The 19076-nt window shown below is 46.9% G+C and overlaps 1 protein-coding gene across 1 annotated transcript in view; it reads left to right on the forward strand.

The window, feature by feature from the left end:
• The window catches only part of GLIS1 (GLIS family zinc finger 1), a 219832-nt gene that overhangs the window by 117769 nt on the left and 82987 nt on the right, over positions 1 to 19076 (forward strand). The window contains exon 3 of the mRNA XM_019666377.1: positions 14853 to 15030. Coding sequence (XP_019521922.1) covers positions 14853 to 15030 — 178 coding nt within the window. The remainder of the gene's footprint in view (positions 1 to 14852; positions 15031 to 19076) is intronic.

Consider the following 19076-nt stretch of genomic DNA (forward strand, 5'->3'; position numbering starts at 1 on the left):
TAAACGCTTAGCTTTATAAAATGGCATCGTATCAGAATGAGAGAATCATGGAATTTTCTAATCCCAGATGCATTGAAATTTCTAATCGTAAATTTTGGCCACATGATGGCTCAGTATGATGAAACGTAGAATCTGAGAATTCTAAAGTACAGTAAAACCTTGGATTGCAAGTAATGTGGTTTGCAAGTGTTCTGCAAGACGAGAAAACATTTCTAATACATTTTCACGTGGTAAACGAGCGATGTCTTGCAATACAAATAGTTTGTTTCCGGAATGAATTATGCTCGCAAATCCTGAGGGTATTACTGTATATTTTAGGAGTTCATCTCCTAGACCACCCCTCCCCAACTCCTGGGAGAGACTTAAATACACTAAAGGCAGCGCTTTGGCCAACCTTTGGGTCCCTTGCTTTGCACTGCCCTCTCCACTATTCAACCTGGAATGTCGTCCCTCCTGTAGGGGACACTGGCAGTCACTTACAATTGGGGTGGGTGGAGCCTTTCCTGCAAAGGAGCTGAGAGGAGGAGGAGAGGCCCAAGAGGCTTCGAGACTGCAGGTAGGAGCGGGGAGCGGGCAGAGGCGCCCCCAGACCCGTCCTGAGGAGAGGAAGCCTGGGGTCCTGAGGATGCACTGGGCAGCACATCCCCCCGTCGGCAGCCTTATCTCACATGAGCGTGCCTGTCTCCTTTAGGGCTGCTATCCTCTTTGGTAAGCCGCTAAGAGGAAGGCTACCCAGGGGTCCCCTGGGCCCGTACATGGGAGTACCCATACTCCCCCTGCCCTGGTAGTGCTGGCAATGGGCTGAGAGGGGCAGGGCATGTTTGCAGGCCAATATGCTGGAGGATGGTCCATGCCAAATGCGGGGCAGCACTAGCGCAGCTCCATCTTGGTCTGTTCTTAAGAATGGTTTTCACACAGTTGTTAAAAATCAGTAAAACAATATGAAATATTTTGAAATGTAATACGGAGATTTTTTTTAATGTTTTAAATTTTATGTACAGTAAAATTCAGTGTGTGTGTGTGTGTGTGTGTGTGTGTGAGAGAGAGAGAGAGAGAGAGAGAGAGAATGGAGTTTTGTGAGTTTTGACAAATGCATCAGGAACGTAAATACCAGTACAGTCAGGAATCAGGACAGTTCCCTCACCCCAAGAAAGAATGGAGATTTTAGGAAACACTGTGGTAATAAAGCCACCTCTCTCCCTGCATCTACTTGTTTCTTTTCAAAGTCTTTTTTTCAACATAAAACTCAGACATCATTCCATACCACAGGTCAGGTCTGGTCACTCCTGCTGTCACCCTCCAATGGCCTCCTGCTGCGTGGGTATAAAACCCAGATCCTCACCAGACCCACAAGACCCTGCAGGTCAGCCCGGCTTTCGCATCACCTGCCTCTCACGCTTGCTCACTAGGCCCCAGTCACACCTGGTGGTCCGTGTCCCACCCCTGGAGAACAGCCCTGCCTTGTGCCTGTGCACCTCCCGCTCCCTCTGTGGGTGCTCTTCTCCCAGGTGTCCACACAGCTCCCTCCTTCCCTTACTCAGGCCTCTGCGCAGATGTCAGCCCCTCAGAGAAACGTGGCCCGACTGTTCCCATCTCTCTGCACTTTCCAGCTTCTTACTTTTAATTCACAGCATTTACCCTACCTGATATTATGGTGTGTATTGCTGTGTTTATTTTTGAAATTGCCTTCTCTCTTATTAGACTGTAAACACCATGGCAGTAGAGATTTTCCTTTCTCGTTCATTCCTGGTGACTGGTACCTAGAACACTGCATGTCTGGTACTCAGAGTCTGGTCCTGGTACATAGTAGGTATTCAGTATACACATGTTGAATGAATGAATGATTAACATTTGATGTATTGATTTTTCATTTTTTTACTATTCAGGTTATTTTTATGTATGTGGAATTTTGAATCCTGCTCTTTTTCATTTAATATAGTTCTTATAAATATTTTCCCTTCTAATTGGAACCTTTAGTAGAGCCACTAAAACCCACCATACGATGCCTTTATGATGAGGCAAATTCATATAAAACATGATTGGCAGTTGGCAGTTGCTCTTGTCCAGCCTCTTCAAAAATCGGGCAGAGAGAGCTCTTTTCTCTGGGGGTTTCAGGGGATGGTTGGTTTAGGAAGTGACTGTCTCATAACCACTTGAGACTTTATCAGTTCTTAGTGTGGTGTGTACTTTGTGATTAGTGAGCTGTTTCTGACATATCTAATAAATGAAAACATTTTTTCCCCATACATTAACTGGAAAAACCACCAAAAGTATGATTTTTAAATTAGCTACATCATAACAGAACTCTGCATTTTTAAGTGATTGAAGGTTTTGGACCATACTTATTGGATTATTGGTGGGGTTTTACTATATCATGTTTAATGGCTACATAAAATTCCTGAGAAACTTGCTATAGTTTACTTGATCATTCTTCTACTACTGGATATACATAGTCTATCTCCTATTCTTGTCTATTATAAATAACCCTAAGCTGGTAAATTAACAGATTTTAAAAAATGAGAATACTGAGTGGTAAGAGGGCAGGAAAAGAAATGCTTTCCTCTACTGCTGATAGTATCAATTGATATTTTCCTTTTGGAGAGCAGTTTGAACTGCAGGTAGCAAAATTTTTTAAATTTTGCATGTTCTTTGACTCAATAATCCCACATCTAGGCATTTACCTTAAGGCTATAAATATGGATGGACATGAAGATGGGTCTGTAAGGATGTTCATTACCTGCTGTTTCCAGTTTTAAACTCTTCTAAACAATCTGAATCCCAAGTATGGATAATAGATTAAATAAAGTATGTACCACCATATAATGGAATACTATACAGTCATTAAAATTCTTTGTCAGAAGGGACTTTTTGCATCTGGCTATACCAAATAAGCTTGGCTCAGACATTCCTTCTGGACGAAATATAAAAACCAACCGTTTGAAGGCATCAAATAACACCAAGACAGCCAGAACTTGAGAAACCAACATTCTTATGAGAAAGGAAATGCACTGAGGTGAACCTGACACTCTGTGCTTCTTCCTTTCAGGTATTTGCCATTTTGCAAGTGGTGTATGACCAAGAGTCAGAGAGCTGAACAGAACTTCCTGCAGTCTTACTATGCTGGAGAGACAAAAACTGGGCTTTAGAGCTACCATAACAGGTAGATCTTGAGGGGTTGAGATTCCATGGAGGCAGGAAGTAATGAAAAGTGAGCCTAACATTCACTGTTGCTTTTCCTTCCAAGATAGTTGTTGATTCTTAGGCAGTACCAGCTAAGCAGCTGAGAAATGAACCTAGTACAGTAGTAAAGAGGTTGAGATGCAAGGCAGACCTTTCAACAGCTTTAAGTTCTGGGAAAACATATATTGAAGTTCATTGTCAACTTAGGAGGAGGAGCCCTGGCATCCCTAACTTTCAGTTGGGGCCCCTGAGGGCAACGTCCTAGGGGAAAGGATGAATAAGAAATAGTGCAACCTTTACAAAGCCTGAGGCCCAGCTTTAAAAAAGTTAAATCCCAGACTGGAGAAAGATCATCTTTCCTTCTTTTAGCTGCCTATAAGAAGCAACAGAAAATTCCCTCTGGAGAAAGATAACATCATCTGGAGCCGGTACAGATTTCATACACAATGTTGGGCATTCAGTCAGAAATTACCAGGGATACCAGGACTAAAAGGGAGAAAAAACATGTTAAAAACAGACTCATGGGCAGTCCACCTGTTGGAGACACAAGATTTAAAATAACTATGATTAATATGTTCAAGAAATAGATTACCAAATGAAAAATTTCAACAGATATCTGAAAGCTATAAGATTAACCAAGTGGACATTTTAAAACTGAAAAATACAATAATTTAAAAATTCAAGAGATGGATTTAATAGATTTGATAGTTAAAGAGAAGATTAATGAATTAGAAAAATAGATTTAGTAGACAATGTCTAAACTGAAGCATGAAAGATAAAAAAGGATGGAAATTCAGAAAAGAGCATAATAGATATATAGAACATGGTGAAAAGTTCTAATATACATTGTTGCTCAAGAAAGATAGAAGAAAGATTATGGGCAGAACTAATGTCTGAAGTAATAATGGCCAAAACTGACAGAAAACATCAATCCACATATTTGAGAAGCCCTATGAGCCTCAAGCAGAATAAATACAAAGAAAATCACAAGTAGGCACATCATAGTTATAGTCAGTCTACTGAAAACTAAACACAAAGAGAACAATTGTAAAAATAGGGGTGAGGGGAGTGATACAGTGTCTTCAAAAGACTTGCGATAACTTTCCAATAAAAATGATGAAATCCAGAAGACAATGGAAAAAATCTGTAATATACTGAAAGAAAATAACTGCCAACCTAGAATTCTATACCTAGTGAAAATATCCTTCAGAAATAAATGTGAAAGAATAACATTGTCAGACAAACATCACTTGAGAGAATTCCTTGTCAGTAGACTCAATAGTTTTTTAAAAGTCTTTATGCAGAAGGAAAATGACTCAATATGGAAGCAGGAGGAAGGGAAAATATTTAAGTAAATATTGACTGTAGAAAACATTGATAATATCTGGTGAGGTTTAAAAATATTTGTATAATTAAAATGTACAACAATAAGAGAGAGAGAGAGACTGAGAGAGAGAATAGCGCTAAAGAGTCCTGAAGTTCTTGCACTTTTCAGGAAGTACTATTCTATATTAGACTACAGTAAATCAAGGATAGATGCTCTTGGGTTGTAGGAAAAGTCATGACGCATGCTTGCAACAGATGGCACTAGTTCATTTTTGGAAGTACTAGAGTCATTTGCATCTGTGTTATTGCTATGTCATTTGACAGCTGACAGTTCTAGCTTCATTTTAAAAAAACTGAGTGATTTGGTTGACTTTTGCAGATTTTATAACAAGTTGAAGATGGAAGACCAAACTGTGCATTTTTGCCATATTTTACTGTTTTACTTCCATAAAGGGAAGGACTCGGGTCAAGCTTGTGAAAAGTTGCATTAAGTTTATGGTGACAATGCTCTACAAGAATGTCAGTTCCTACGATGGTTCACGAAATTTCGTGCTGGTGATTTTGATCTCAATGATGCTTCTCGGTCAGGGAGGCCCACCAAGGTTGATGATGACAAAATAAAGGCATTGATCCAGTCAAACCCACGTTACACGACATGAGAGATTGCAGAAACATTGAACACCCATCATTCAAGCGTTCACGACCTCCTGAAGAAGCTGGGATATGTAAGCAAGCTCGATATTTGGGTTCCGCATGAACTCAAAGAAGTTCATTTGACGCCGTGTATAAACATCTGCAATATGCTCATTAAATGTGAAGAAAACTATCCTTTTTTGAAGCGACTGATAACTGGTGATGAGAAGTGGATTGTTTACAACAATGTGTTGTGCAAATGGTCTTGGTCCCGACATGATGATTCGCCTCAAACGACATCAGAAGCAGACATTCATCAGAGGAAGATTATGCTCTCAGTGTGGTGGGATTCTAAAGGTGTCATGTTTTTCGAGCTCCTACCAAGGAACCAAACAATCGATTTGAATGTGTACTGTCAGCGATTGGACAGTTTGAATGAATCCATCATCCAGAAACGTCCAGAGCTTGTTAATTGTAAAGGAGTTGTGTTCCATTGCAACAACACGAGACCACACACGTTTGATCACCCGTCAAAAAATGATTGGAGCTTGGATGGGATGTGTTGCCAAAACCCACCATACTCACCTGACCTAGCACCATCAGACTTCCACTTGTTTCACTCCTTGCATGGTATAACGTTCAATAAAGATGAGCCTGTAAATCAGCACCTTGTTCAGTTTTTTGCAAATAAAGACAGGTCTTTCTATGAATGAGGAATTATGAAGCTCGCTGAAAGATGGCAAAAGGTTATCTAACAAAACGGGCAACATATCATTGATCTTTGTTCTTCATATAAATAAATGACCTTTGAAAAACCTAGACAAAATGCATCATGACTTTTCTGACAACCCAATATAATTGCTAAGGTAACTATTACTAATAAAGAATGTGTTTTTAGCAAGGTAACAGGGAGAGAAAATGGAATAATAAAATCATACTTGATTAATCTGAAAAAAGGAAAGAGAGAAAGAATATAGAATATGTAGGACATATAAAAAATAAATAATAAGGTTGTAGATTTAAACTGAAATCTAAGTTACAATAAATGTGAATGGTGTAAATTGACTATTCAAATTAAAACAAAGGTTGTGAGAGTGGATAAAAATTATTTTATAGAAGAATATTGTATTAATAAGGATGCTTTTGGTTGTAAGTAGCATAAAATACATCTGAGACAAGCTTATAACACTATAGGAATTTTGCTGCTCACACAAGAGGTTCTTGGTGCCACTAGTACTTTGCTGTCCTGGTTGAGACGCCTTGGTTTATTGACATTGTCTTCTAACTGACTTCCCTTGGGATAACAAGGTGGCTTCTAATAGCTACCAGGGCCACGTGCTTCCTTATTCACATATAGAGGAGGAGAGGCTGTTTTTTCCCCAGTCATTAAACAGACACTCCAGGCCTCTGTCTAATTAAACCAACTGGTGTTACATGCCTATCTCAGAGCCAGTCACTGTGACACTGTGGCTGGGGAGATGAGATCATGCTGATCAGTTCAGGCTTCCACAGCCCACCGTGGAGTGAGGTTAACCATGACAATAACCAGGAGAACAAACACTGACATGGTGCCTACTATATGTCATATGTACTATACTAGGTACTTTACATATGGTATATGAACTCATTGCAACTTCATAAACTGTGGCACAGAGAAGCTAAGTCATGTGACTTAGACAATGTCACAGCTAGTAAATGGCAAAACCAGGATTCAAACCTAGTTGGTTGGGCTCCAGAATCTGCACTCTTATGTGCTGTGCAATACTCTCTCTCCTTCTCAAGCTGCGTAGATATGGATATGAAAATATGGGACTCTATTAGGGAGGGCAAAGGCGGGAATGAACACCAGGTATTATGGCCTGGATGTTTGTGCCCCTTCCCACCTCCACCCCACAAATTCATATGTTGAAGCTCTAACCTCCAGTGTGGCTTTGTTTGGAAATGGGACCTCTAAGGGAGTAATTAAGGTTAAATGAAGTCATAGGGTGAACTGTGATCCAGTAGGGTTACTGTCCTCGTAAGACAAGACGTCAAAGCAAATTCTCTGTCCCTCTCTCCCTCTCCCTCCCATCTCCCCACCCACCCACCCCCATGAATGCACTGAGCAAAGGCCATATGACGGACATGGTAAGAAGGCCTGCAAGCCAGGAAAAGACCTCTCACCAGAAACCAAATCAGCAGGAATCTTGATCGTAGACTTGTAGCCTCCAGAACTGTGAGACAAATTTCTGTTGTTTAAGCCACCCAGTCCATGGTATTATTTTGTGATGGCAGCTCAAGCCGACCAATACACTAGGAAATAAGCCACATTGACTCTGAATCCCTTAATGATGTGGAATAATGCCTGAGCCAGCACTGCCCTCCAAGTCTGAGAGGCCTGGGCTTGCGTCTTGACTCCACCAATTATCAGCAGCATGACCTTGGGCAAGTCACTCTTCCTCTGGAAAATGGCGTTAGCAATACTGGCATAGAAAGAGCCCAGTACTGGGCGGGGTACTCCATGAACTTTGGTATTCATGATATGTTACTAAAGGAAAAAAGTCAAGTATATGAAAATGAGCATATCATCTTGCTTTTTTTGTCAGAAATATCTAGAGATGCATAGGGAGATACCACAGAGGTTTATGTGTCATTGTGTCTGCTGTAGCTCTCTCTGGTGGCCTGATAGATGATATCTATTTTCTAATTGTTGCCTAGGTACATTTTCTAATTTTTTCATACAGTAAATATGTGCTAATTTTGTAGCAATAAGAGAGTCTGACGGAAAACTTGGCCCATATATGTGTTTATATACATACACGCCTGCACCTACATGTGTAACCAGCCTTGGGCTGCTCACTTCCTGGCCCTGGATTGGGACAGAGCCGAGGGCTCACTCTGCTTTCTTTGCAGCACTGTCCTGAGGTGAGCCTGCTCAGGTTTAACTGGCCTGAGTCCCGTAAATCTAGCTTAGATTTAAAGGAGAATTTATGGAACTTTTGTGATCTGGGATAAGAGACGACGGGTGGCCATAAACCTGGCATGTGGCCTCGAGCATCAGGCTCTGTCGCTCTGGAGGCCCTGCCAAGCTTACAGCCCCCCCACAATGGCCATGAGCCTCCCACCCCACGCCCCCTCCCCAAGGTGGCTCCAGGCTGAGTGAGTGTGTCTCAGCTAGCCCATCCTGCCAGACTACGGAGAATGGAGAAAAAGCCCAGCTGTCTGCTTTCCTGCTTCTATTTCAGAAGCCCGCTCTTCCTGCTGGTTGCCAGGCCTTTGATTTGGTGAGGAGGGAATAGAGGAGATGACGAGGCAGCGTGGAGAGGCAGATGGGCCCTGGAGTGTGGATGCCGTGTGGGCTTGGCTTCTGCTGTGTGTCTTTAGAGAGCCACTCGCCTCCCTGGGCCTGAGACGTGGAACCCTGTCTCTCCCACTCTGGGATCTCTAGTGCCCCTCCTGGCATTCCTACTGCTCCAAGGGGAAGGCTCAGGCGGCTCAGAGAGGGCCCAGGCCCTGCTCTGCACTGACTCAGCCTGCAGAGCCTGGGCTCTGACTCAAGATTCTGTTTGCCTGAGGCTGCCCTCTGTGGCCAGTGGTGCTTACTGCCTGGGAAAGCAGACCCCTGTTCCTGGAGACACACATCAGGGAGGCCCAAGTTTCTCCTGCCTGTCAAGAGGGCAAAACCAAGGACCGAAAGTGCTGACTCTGTGCCAGGCACCACACCTCTACATATATCATCTCATTTAATCCTCAGAGGCACCCCCTGTAAACTGGGGTTCTTATCGCCATTTTACAGAGGAAGAAATTAAGGCTCAGAGGGTAAGGTAACTCATCTAGGGTCAAACAGTCAGAAAATTAATGGTGGAGCCGGGGCTTTAACGTGAGAGAGAGAGAGAAAGGAGAGAGGAGAGAGGAGAGAGGAGAGGAGAGAGAGAGAGAGAGAGAGAGAGGAGAGAGAGAGAGACAGAGACAGAGACAGAGACAGAGAGACAGAGAGAGACAGAGACAAAGAGACAGAGAGAGAAAGACAAAAGCTTATTCTGTTTCCTTAAGTCACAGTGTCTGGCATATAGTAGGCATGAGAGTGAACTTGAGACAGTCCTTGCAGCCACCCACCCTTCCAGGGTTTCCAAGCACCTCCTGTGGGCCTAACTGTGTGCCAGGAATGAGGGCAGTATCCCCAGTGGGGCCTGGGTGTCTAAAGAACCTGCTTGCTGAGTGACTGGCACAAGCCTCTTCCTCATCTGGGCCCCTGGTGTCTGTATGTGAAGTAAATTGGACAAAATCATGTGTCAGGATGCTGTGACCTTCAGCAGCTCTGGGGCTATGAGACCCTTGTCCTGAAGGACTTCACATACTCATGGGGGAGGAGGCAGGACTTTAATTGCCCTTAAAAGCATCCATGTGCCAGTAAAGAGTGTTATAATCCTGACTTTGTGGTGATGTTGCGGAGACTTAGAGATCAAACATATTGAGTATTTGGCATATGCTGGGTGTGCAGAAAGAAAGTGCATCTTACATAGCAGCTATTCACAGGGATTGCTGTGAGTGGAGGTAGGGGAGCTCAGAGAGGTCAGGAGAGACCGAGACCAGGGAACATTCCGGAAGGAGATCCGCTTCTGCTGAGCTCTGAGGGCCCAGATGGGTTTGGGAGGTGTCAGGCTGCCCTGTCTAGATGGATGAGCATGTGTGCAGCACAGCAGCAAAACATCATGGGAGTGTGAGGTAATGATGCCCAGGTGGAAGTGTGAGCCCAGGCTGTGGGGGCTCCTTGAGCCAGGTTCAGGCATTTCCATTTATTGAATGCCCACCCGGCACCAGCCCTGCATTCAGTATTTGACAGTGGTTTTCACCCCATCAACCACACCCTGTGAAATTCTCCCTTTTTCACAGATGCAGGAAAGTATGATAGATTCAGATTTTGAAGCCCTGGTTTTCTAACTGCAAAGCCCTGTCCCTAGCTGCTGCACTAGCTCAAGGGTTGGCCAGTTATAGTCCAAGAGCCAGTGAGCTGTTTTTCTAAATTAAGTTTTATTGGAACACAGCCCCACTCATTTGTTTACACATTGTCTATGGCTGCTTTTCACAGTCCAAGTTGGGTAGTTGTGACAGTAGACTGTATGGCCCACAGATCCTAAAATATTTACTGTCTTGCCCTTTGCATAAAAAGTTTGCCGACAAGATGGCCGAGTCACGAGATGCGCTGTAAGTCTGAGCCCTACACTTGCTTGATGAGCTTGGGCAAATTGCTTGCCCATCGCCCCCTCAACCTCGCAGCCTACCCAACCCTACTGCTGAGGGTTGCAGTGAATCTCATAGGTGATGGCTGTGAAATGTTTTGTAGACTGTAAAGTGTGGTACCCTGTCACCCAGTCTGGCGCCTAGTGGGCACTAAAAGTCTGCTCTGCTTGTCCATGAACGAGGAGCAGCCGTTGTGTAGACTGTCCTAGACCTGCCCGCTGGCTGCTCCTGGGACTGCAAGGAGGCGGCATCTGGGCCCGAGATGCTGAATGCATCATTGTCCCTCTCATGCAGACTTGGCAGGTTTTGGTGTCCATTAAAATTCCTGTGGGGAGTCACCTTATATGTGGTACCGCTTTATAGCCAAGTCATTACGGTAATTTGCAAAGCTCTGTGGTGTGTAACTGGAGACAGTTGCTTCAGTTTTGCTAGCTGTGATCTCATTCAGGCTGCCTGCTCCTGCATGTGTGACCGACCCCCCCGAGCCTTCGGGGCTTGTCCTTTTGAGTCTGGAGTCAGGGTCATCCAGACCTGACCTTCCTGGGGACAGAATCCTTCTCATACAGGGCCCTGCCTCCTGGCCCCATCCAAAGCTTAAGGATAAATGGAAGAAATCATTATTATTATCATCGTCATTACTTTTTAAGTGCTTACTATGAGCCAGGCATCATTCCAAATGCATTGTGTTCATATCTCACTCAGCTGTCACCACAACCTTGTGAGGTCAGTTTTAGCGCCATTTTACAGATGAGAAGACTGAGACTTGAAGAGGAGACTAAACCAAACATTTCCTTAGCCCCTGGGGTGCCTGTCCAGGCTCTGTGTAGATGTGCTGTGTGACCAAGGCAGGTCCCTTCCCTCACGGAGCCTCAGTTTCTTCATCTATGAATGAAATATTGGGTTGTCGGAAAAGTCATGATGCATTTTTTTGCAGTGAAAAACATAGAAAAAAATATGTCATGACTTTTCTGACAACCTGGTAGATGGCTAGTCAGTCACAGCCCAGCCCTAAGTTTCCTCACCAACTTGTAGAAATGAACACAGGAACCACCCCCTCCCCCGCCCCCCCCCATCCTCTAAGCCTCCAAAGAAGCTTCATTTACATGGAGAAAGTCAGGTCCAGGTTCTGGTCCCCTGTGGCACAGGGTGACACATGGCTGCTGGGTACAGCCCTTTCCCAGGGTATCCCCAACTAGCCTCAGGGCAGCAGGGCCGATGTGCCCCTCTCATTCCCCTGCCTCCTCTGAGAAAGACTCAGTCGTTGCTCCCTAGAGGTGGAGAATGAGCAGGGGTGGGTCCTGTAATGCACTTAAGGACAGAGAAGCAAGACACCAGCAGGTGGGAGAGCAGTGGGAGGTCTCCTGGCCGATTTGTGCCTGGGGTGGGCAGCAGTGACAGTACCCATATCTTGCCAGTGGTGGCAGCATCTTTGGGACACATGGTGTAGTCTGTAGTTTAATTTCTAGCCTTTGAGAAAGCAGGTGACCCAGGGCAGCATCTGGCATAGGCCTTGGGAGAGCTGGGTTTGGGCCCCGGCTATGCCAGCAATTGCCATGTGACCTTAGACAGCTACTTGCCAGCTCTGGTGCTTGTGTGCTTCTGCAAGAGGGCGAGGCCAATACTTTCATCCAGGGCCTGTGAAGGTTACTCAAGACGAGGTTTGAATGGGCTTGGAGTCCTGAGCAGTGCCAAACTATGACCCCGAGGGGCTCCTTCCTGCCTCCCTCCCAGAGCCGGCTTGCTAATTTATTATAGGAAACCCCGTACTGTATCCAACAGAGAAGAAGCCAACAGGTCCCAATAATGACTGTCTCTTTCCACATCTCAGCTTGGCCCCTGACTCCCAGTGTGACTTTGGATAAACCACTAAACTTCCCTGAGCCTTCGTGAGCTCATCTGTAGATGGAGTGGTCCTACCACCTGGCAGAGTTTAGGAGTCCCTGCAGTGGTTGTACTTTGACTTCCCCAAAGGCCCTCCAACATGATCTTCATTGGAGTCGCAGGTGGGGATGCTTGTTTGGGGGCCCCCAGTTGTTTATCAGTTGGCTGAGAGGCAGCAGGACAGAACTTGGGTTTTGAAATCTGAGAGCTTACATACCCCTGAGTTTGGTTGAAAGCCCCTAATTTCTCCAAACCTCAACTTTTCTTATCTGGAAAGTGGCTGTAATGAGCCCACCTCACAGGGATGGATGCTTGAAAGGACCAAATGTACCTGGCGCCTAGGAAGGGCTGGATGAATAAAGGCTTGATAAATGCTGGGCCCCCTGGCTCCTTTCCGGGGGCCCACTGTGTACCGTGCCACACATCCTCCTAAGTGAAGGAAGGGTAAGTGACACAGAGGACCCCAATGGGCCTGGTGGGTCCTTGAAGGAAACTCAGAACCGCCTCCCCGACCCAAAGACTCTGGAAGAAAGACCCTGGCAGAACAGCCCCGTGTAATGATTAAGCTTTCTCTGCTCCAAATGCTATTAATGGTCATAAAATTATCCACAGTTTTCTGAGGCCCAGTACCAGGATTTGCCTCAGTGGGACAATAAAATCGCATGCAGAAACGATTTGGAAAAGGCCAAGACCGCCAAGCACAGACGGAGTTAAACGAGCGGCAGCCTGCTCTCATTAACTCAGGCCATTCACATTTGTTACCAGGGATTTCTTTTTAATTAAAAAACAACCAAGTTATTAAAAAATAAGCTTGTGAGGGGCTGGCTGAGCAGCAGCCAAAGCCAGCGGGAGTGGGTGTTTCTCACAGCAGGACCCAGGCCCAGGCTCCGCCTGGGAAGGTGACTCAGAGGGCGGCTTCTGAGCAAATGTTCATCCAAGTCAGCTTGCCTGTGCCTGGGAACCTGGAGACTTGTCCGAGTCCCTCACCTGCCCTGGGACTTTGAGAGCATTGCATTCTCAGCTGCAAACTGGAAAGTGCTCGGGCAGGGAATGCTGGTGCCTGTCCAAAGTCATGGGCACATGGCGAGTTAGTTGGGAGTGTCTGGCCTCGGGGGTGGGCTAGAATTAGGGTGGGATTGGATTTTTGGCTAAGAGACCACTTTTTATTACACAGCGATTACACTGTGAGGTTTTGGTCTAGCAGACCTGAGCCAGAGATCCAGCTCAGGCTCTTTGTAGCTGTGTGATCTTGGGTGAGTAATTTAACCTCCCCGCCGAGCCTGTTTCCTGCTCTGTACAATAGGGGTAATAATACTCATACCTCCCTCGGAGGGTAGCGGGGAGGCTCCGTGGAGATAGTGGACTTGTACCCAGGCCTTGCACACACTGCTCCACAGATAGTGCTTCTGTCGTTTTTGTCCTTACATTAGGGGCTGATGGTGTTCTCTGTCAGTTCTCTCCTCATCTTAATGATTTATCTTGATTAGTGGTAGCAATACCTGGACAATACTTGGGGCTGTTCATAATGTTTTATTACCTCTCTAGGGTTACTTTATGCTTTTCAAAGTGCTATTTGACCATAAAAACAATGTCTGCACCTGCTAGGTGCCAGCACTGTGCTCAGTAGGTAGGGCCTCTGTACCTCAGCTCTCAACACCTCCCAGCATCTCTGGAGAACTGGCATGGCATGGGGTAGATATCTCCATTTTACTCCACCAGGGGGCTGAGGGTCAGCTTCAGGGACAGTCAGCCTTGGGGAGAGACTTTTCCAAGTCATAGGCTTTGTTGTGGGCTCCTACGTTGTGGACAGTAGGAGCCCACACCGAGGTCCATAGGACTCCAAAGCCCATGCTTGTCCTTTCCTCCTTAGCATAATCCTACCAGGCGACAGGGTAGAAATCTAGTGTAGCTTTAGAAGATGAACCCTCCTCACATTATAGATGAGAAAACTGAGGCTCAGGGAGGGGAAGTAACTTCACAACCATGCCTAACATTTTTGTTACATGTTATATAGTTTTTCAAGGGCTTTCACATCTCCTGCCTCAATTAGTGTTCGTAGAAACCTAGTAGCTTGGCCAGGTCAGGCTATCCAAGAAGCCATGAAGGGTGCAGAGGTGTGCATAACTGTATACTATATTTCTATAGTGCAATACCATTTGAAAAACAACATCGATTGAGCTTTGGTGATAAGAACAGATGCTGTTCAGTGAGCACCTGCTTCTTGACATACAAATGTCAGTGACACTCACCTAGCCCGCTGGGCAGCCAGCTCTAGATCAGCAGCCCCAGCAGGTGGCCATGCACCTTGTCAAATGAGCACTAGGTGATCGACATGAGGATCATAGATCGTGAGCTCCCAGAGACATGTGCTTGTCTGTCTAGTTCACCAGTGTTGCCTGTGCCTAGAATTGTGCCTGGTACTCTTACGGATCCCGCTGGTGATTATGGGAATTAAATGAGGCACCCCGGTGCCTTGAATGCAGCAGAAGTTCAGTTAGTGTTAGCCCAAGGGTGCTGTGTCCCATGCTGTACCAATGACTACCCTCTCCCTGCACCTCTCTGAAGGCTGCCCCCACTCACTTTGTCTCCTTTCGCTGTCTTTCTCTGCCTAGTGAACGGGAGCTACGGCCACTGCACCCCGGGCTCGGAGAAGAGCCTGCTGGACCTGGACCTTGCTGAGGGCCCAGGCCCCACCTGCCGCCAGGGCTTGTTTCTCCCTGCGGGAACCCCACCACCCCGGGGCCACTCCCCAGCCTGCGAGAGGCTGCTCCATTTCCCCCACCCTAGCAGGTACGTGCTCCATCCCGCCATCAGGTGCCTTCTCGGGACACTCCCTGGAGGCCAAGGACCAAGGGCCTCCAGACCTCATCAAGTCTGCCTGGCTCGTGGGATACACAGGGAAACGGAGGTACAGGATTGCCAGGGACCAGCCAGAGCCCAATAGCACAATGATGGCTACCTGGTTTAGGCCCCACACCTCCTGCATTATAGGGTCTTATGAGAGACAAAGATGGTTTTATTGAAGTGTGTTTCCCCATTGCAGAAGCTGGGGTGGCTTTTCACAGACAATCAGCCATTTCAGAAGAGGAAGATCCTGGCGTGGGTTGGGAAAGGAAAGCTCAGCTCAGGGTTCACAGTGTCAAACTCTGGGCTACTCATAGACGGGAGAGGGGTTCCCCCACCTGGAGCCATCTCCTGCCCCAGGCACCCTGCCAGGTAACCATCATTCAATGCTTATCCAATTCTAGTGACATCTGCCTCTGCCCAAATGTTCCATTAGATTGCACAGTGAGCTGAACCCTGCCTTTTGCGGCTTCTCCTGGGGTCCCACCCTGACCTCTGTGCCCTCTGGTTTGCTGACAGGTGGAGGTCAACCACAGATAGGCCTCTGAGCCCACCCGTTTGGCCCCATGGGCCCGCTCCCCACTGCTTGGGGCTGCTGACCTGAGACCAGTTCACAGGTCAGACATTCTGAAAACTGGCCCAGTAGCCTGTTCACAATTCATTCCTCTACCAGCCATTTATCAAGCACCTACGGTGTGCCAGGCACTGTGGGTTGCTGGGGATGCCTTGGCAAAGGAAGCGGAGATCTTCCCAGTGGAGCTGACTTTCCAGCGGGAGCTCCACAGTGGGAGATATTACTAAACAGCAGGATGCTTATTCTTTCTACATGGAACCATTTTTCTTTGAGAATTTAGATTCCCTGAGTCCTTCTTTGATGTTAGTGAGTCTTCTGATTTATATGTCTTAATCAGCTCAGGCTGCCGTAACAAAACACCACAGACTGAGGGGCTTAAACAACAGACGTTTACTTCTCGCAGTTCTGTGGGCTGGAAGTCCCAAGATCAAGGTGTCAGCAGGTTTGGTTTCTCCTGAGGCATCTCTCCCTTGCTTTCAGACAGCGGCCTTCTCACTGTGTCCTCAAATGGCCTTTTCTCTGTGTGCACATCCCTGGTGTCTCTTCCTTTTGTAAGGACACCAGTCCTATAGGATTAGGGCCCCATCCTTATGACCTCATTTAACCTTAATTACCTCCCTGAAGGCTCTCTCTCCAAACACAGTCACATGGGGAGTTAGGGCTTATGAATTTTAGGGGGAATTTATGAATTCAGCACGTACCAAGGAGCAAGCATCCTTTAGACTTTGAGCTGTGCATTGTGTGGTGAACGTGAAATGCATTTATCTGCTTGATTATTCACTGAGGCTCCGTAGCAGTACCCAGTGTCTCCATTGAAGTTCTGTCTATCTCAGGGTAGAAGCAGTGCTAACCTAGGGAAGGCTAAGCAAGTGGACTTTCTTTCTTGTTAGAAATTATCAGAAATATCATTTGTCATTTTGAATGTCATTTTGACAATTTAGGGCACAGGAGAGTCTATACCCAGAGCTCTATATCAGCATCAATCTAAGTGGCTGCCACCTCTGCCACTGAAGTAGTTGAATTTGCTCTGGCATTTTCAGACTCCCTCATTTTCCTAAAGAAAAAGAGGGCCCAGCCCCTATCCCACATCCAGTCGAATCCTGTCTCTTCTCTCTCCCACTAGATTGCCTCCTCTCCCCTCCTGATCTCTGGCACCTTGTTCCACTGCTTGGGTTCCTGCGGCAGCTGCACCAGCCAGCCTCCTTGCTTCCAGCCCAGCTTTCTAATACTAATAAAATAGCTCCCACTTTCTGAGTGGCTGCTGCCTGCGCACATTCTCTCATTTAATTCACACAGTCCCAGGAGGCCCAGGTCCTACTGCTAATAAGTGACAATCTTGGAGCTCTTACTATGCGCCACACCGGGCGAAGCACTTTGCACATGTTAACTCACTCAACTCACAACTGCCATCCGGTGGGGAAACTGAGGCCAGAAAGGCTACAAAACTAGCCTGAGGTCATCCAGCAAAGTGTGAGCAGTTTTAAGGACCTTTAGCAATGTTTTGATTTTGTCATTTGTGTGCTTAAAGTGACTGCCTGCTACCACCATGGCCAGCAGAATGCATTGTTAAGTGCAGTACGAGTCCTACCTCCATCCCTGGCTCTCTGGGCGACCTTGGGCAAGATGCTGACCCTCTCCCAGGCCTCGTTTCCATACCTGTAGATGAGGATAGAAACTCAGTGCAGGTCCCCAGTAGTGCCAGGAGCTGCCTCTGCCTGCCCATTACACCAGCTTCCTGACCTTGCTGTGAATGGGCCACACATTTCACATCTTCACGTCCAGCCTTCAGAGCCCCATTGCTCTCTTCTGTTTGCCACGACTCTACCCACCCCTCAGCAGAGTTTAAGCACTTGTTCAGGGTGCTGGTCCTCAGTTTCCCCATTAGAAGAGTTTCTCAAGGGCAGGGGCCTGGTCTTTGAACTGTCTTGAGTCCCCAGCATCACCCAGCACAGAGTGAAAAGCCTGGGGAGTGAACTCGCTGACCCTTAGCCCAGGCCCCAGCCCCTGAACCACCAGCAGGTTCATGGACCCCATGAGGTCCGAGATCACCCTCCTCTCTACTTGAGTTGCTGCTGGCGAAACATGGAGTTTCCCAATTTTGGCAGTTCCCTTCCAGGGTCCAGAATGACAGACAGACAGAAGCACATTTGAGTCCTTGAGACTCAGGAGGTTGAGGCTGCCAGGAAACGTAATGGTCTTTAAATTAGATCACTTAACAGATGAGGAGGCTGGGACCCTGGGCAGTAGAGTGTTGTAGGAAAATCCCAGGCTCTGATTCAAACCGACCTAGGTTCAACTTCCTGCTCGATCACTGACTGCCTCTGACGGCTTGGGCAAGTGCTTCAGTTTTCATAAGTGTAAAACAGATGGCGGCCTCTCCCTTGAAGAATTTGGTCATGCATTCAGCAGATACCATGCATCGTTCTCCTGTGTTAAGATTGCATGAGACAGCCCTCGGGAAAGCGTCTGGCACGTGCGGCTGCTCCGAGGCTGTTTGCTCTGTCTGGGGACGCACGCTCACAGTTTCTAGAGGTCTGATGGGAGTTGCCTGGGTGCACAGGGTTCAGTGGCAGAGCAGGGCCAGAACCACTGCCTATCCTCACAAGGACAGGGAGGGCAAGCGGGAGCCATGGGACACCAGGACCAGAGCTACCCCCCTCTCCACCTGATGTCATTCGAGCTTTTGCTGTTGATTATTTGGATGACTAAGTCACAGAATGCTGCAGCTACCCTCTTCTGGTTGCTTTAACCTGGCACTGTTTTTAAAGGGATTGCTAGAAACAGAGGCTTGCCCTGCTGCCCTCCCCTGCCCATGCCCACCTCTGCCAGGCCCAGGATCACAACCATGCAAGGGACAGCTGTGCTTTTATGTAAATTTTTAAGTTCCACAAAGTCGCTACTTGTATATCAGATCTTTAAGCTACTCAGAGCCTTCTGCTGGTGATGGTGCTCCCAGCATCCCCAGCCCTGGAGAGGGGTTTATATGTTTGCTGTCTGCCTTGGAATCTAAGCTCCTTCCGATGCCACCCACTGACCATGCTCTGAGCAACAGAATTCCTGGGAGGGAATGGAGGTCTCTGGTGAGCTAGGGAGTGAACGGTGCAAGTGTAGTTGAGAAATAAGCATAAGAGCCCCTCCCCCAAGCCTTCATGCAGGGAGGGCTTCAGGTCAGTTCTATACAGGGGAAAGGCACACAGACTGGAGCAAGGGAGCCTGGGGTCTGGTCCCAACCCTGTCACTGGCTTGCTGCTCGTGACTGTGGGTGAGCCCTGTGCCCTCTGGGCTCCTTTCCTGTCTGAGTAGTGATGAGGTTGGAGGTGATGCTCTCTGAGGGCTCCGGGCTCTGACTTTCCTTCTCCTCTATCTCTTCCCCTCCCCTCCACCTGTGACTGGACCTGGGGAATGCCACAGCTGCAGA

This window comes from Hipposideros armiger, unplaced genomic scaffold (assembly GCF_001890085.2).
Source record: "Hipposideros armiger isolate ML-2016 unplaced genomic scaffold, ASM189008v1 scaffold_469, whole genome shotgun sequence".
Taxonomy (NCBI): Eukaryota; Metazoa; Chordata; class Mammalia; order Chiroptera; family Hipposideridae; genus Hipposideros; species Hipposideros armiger.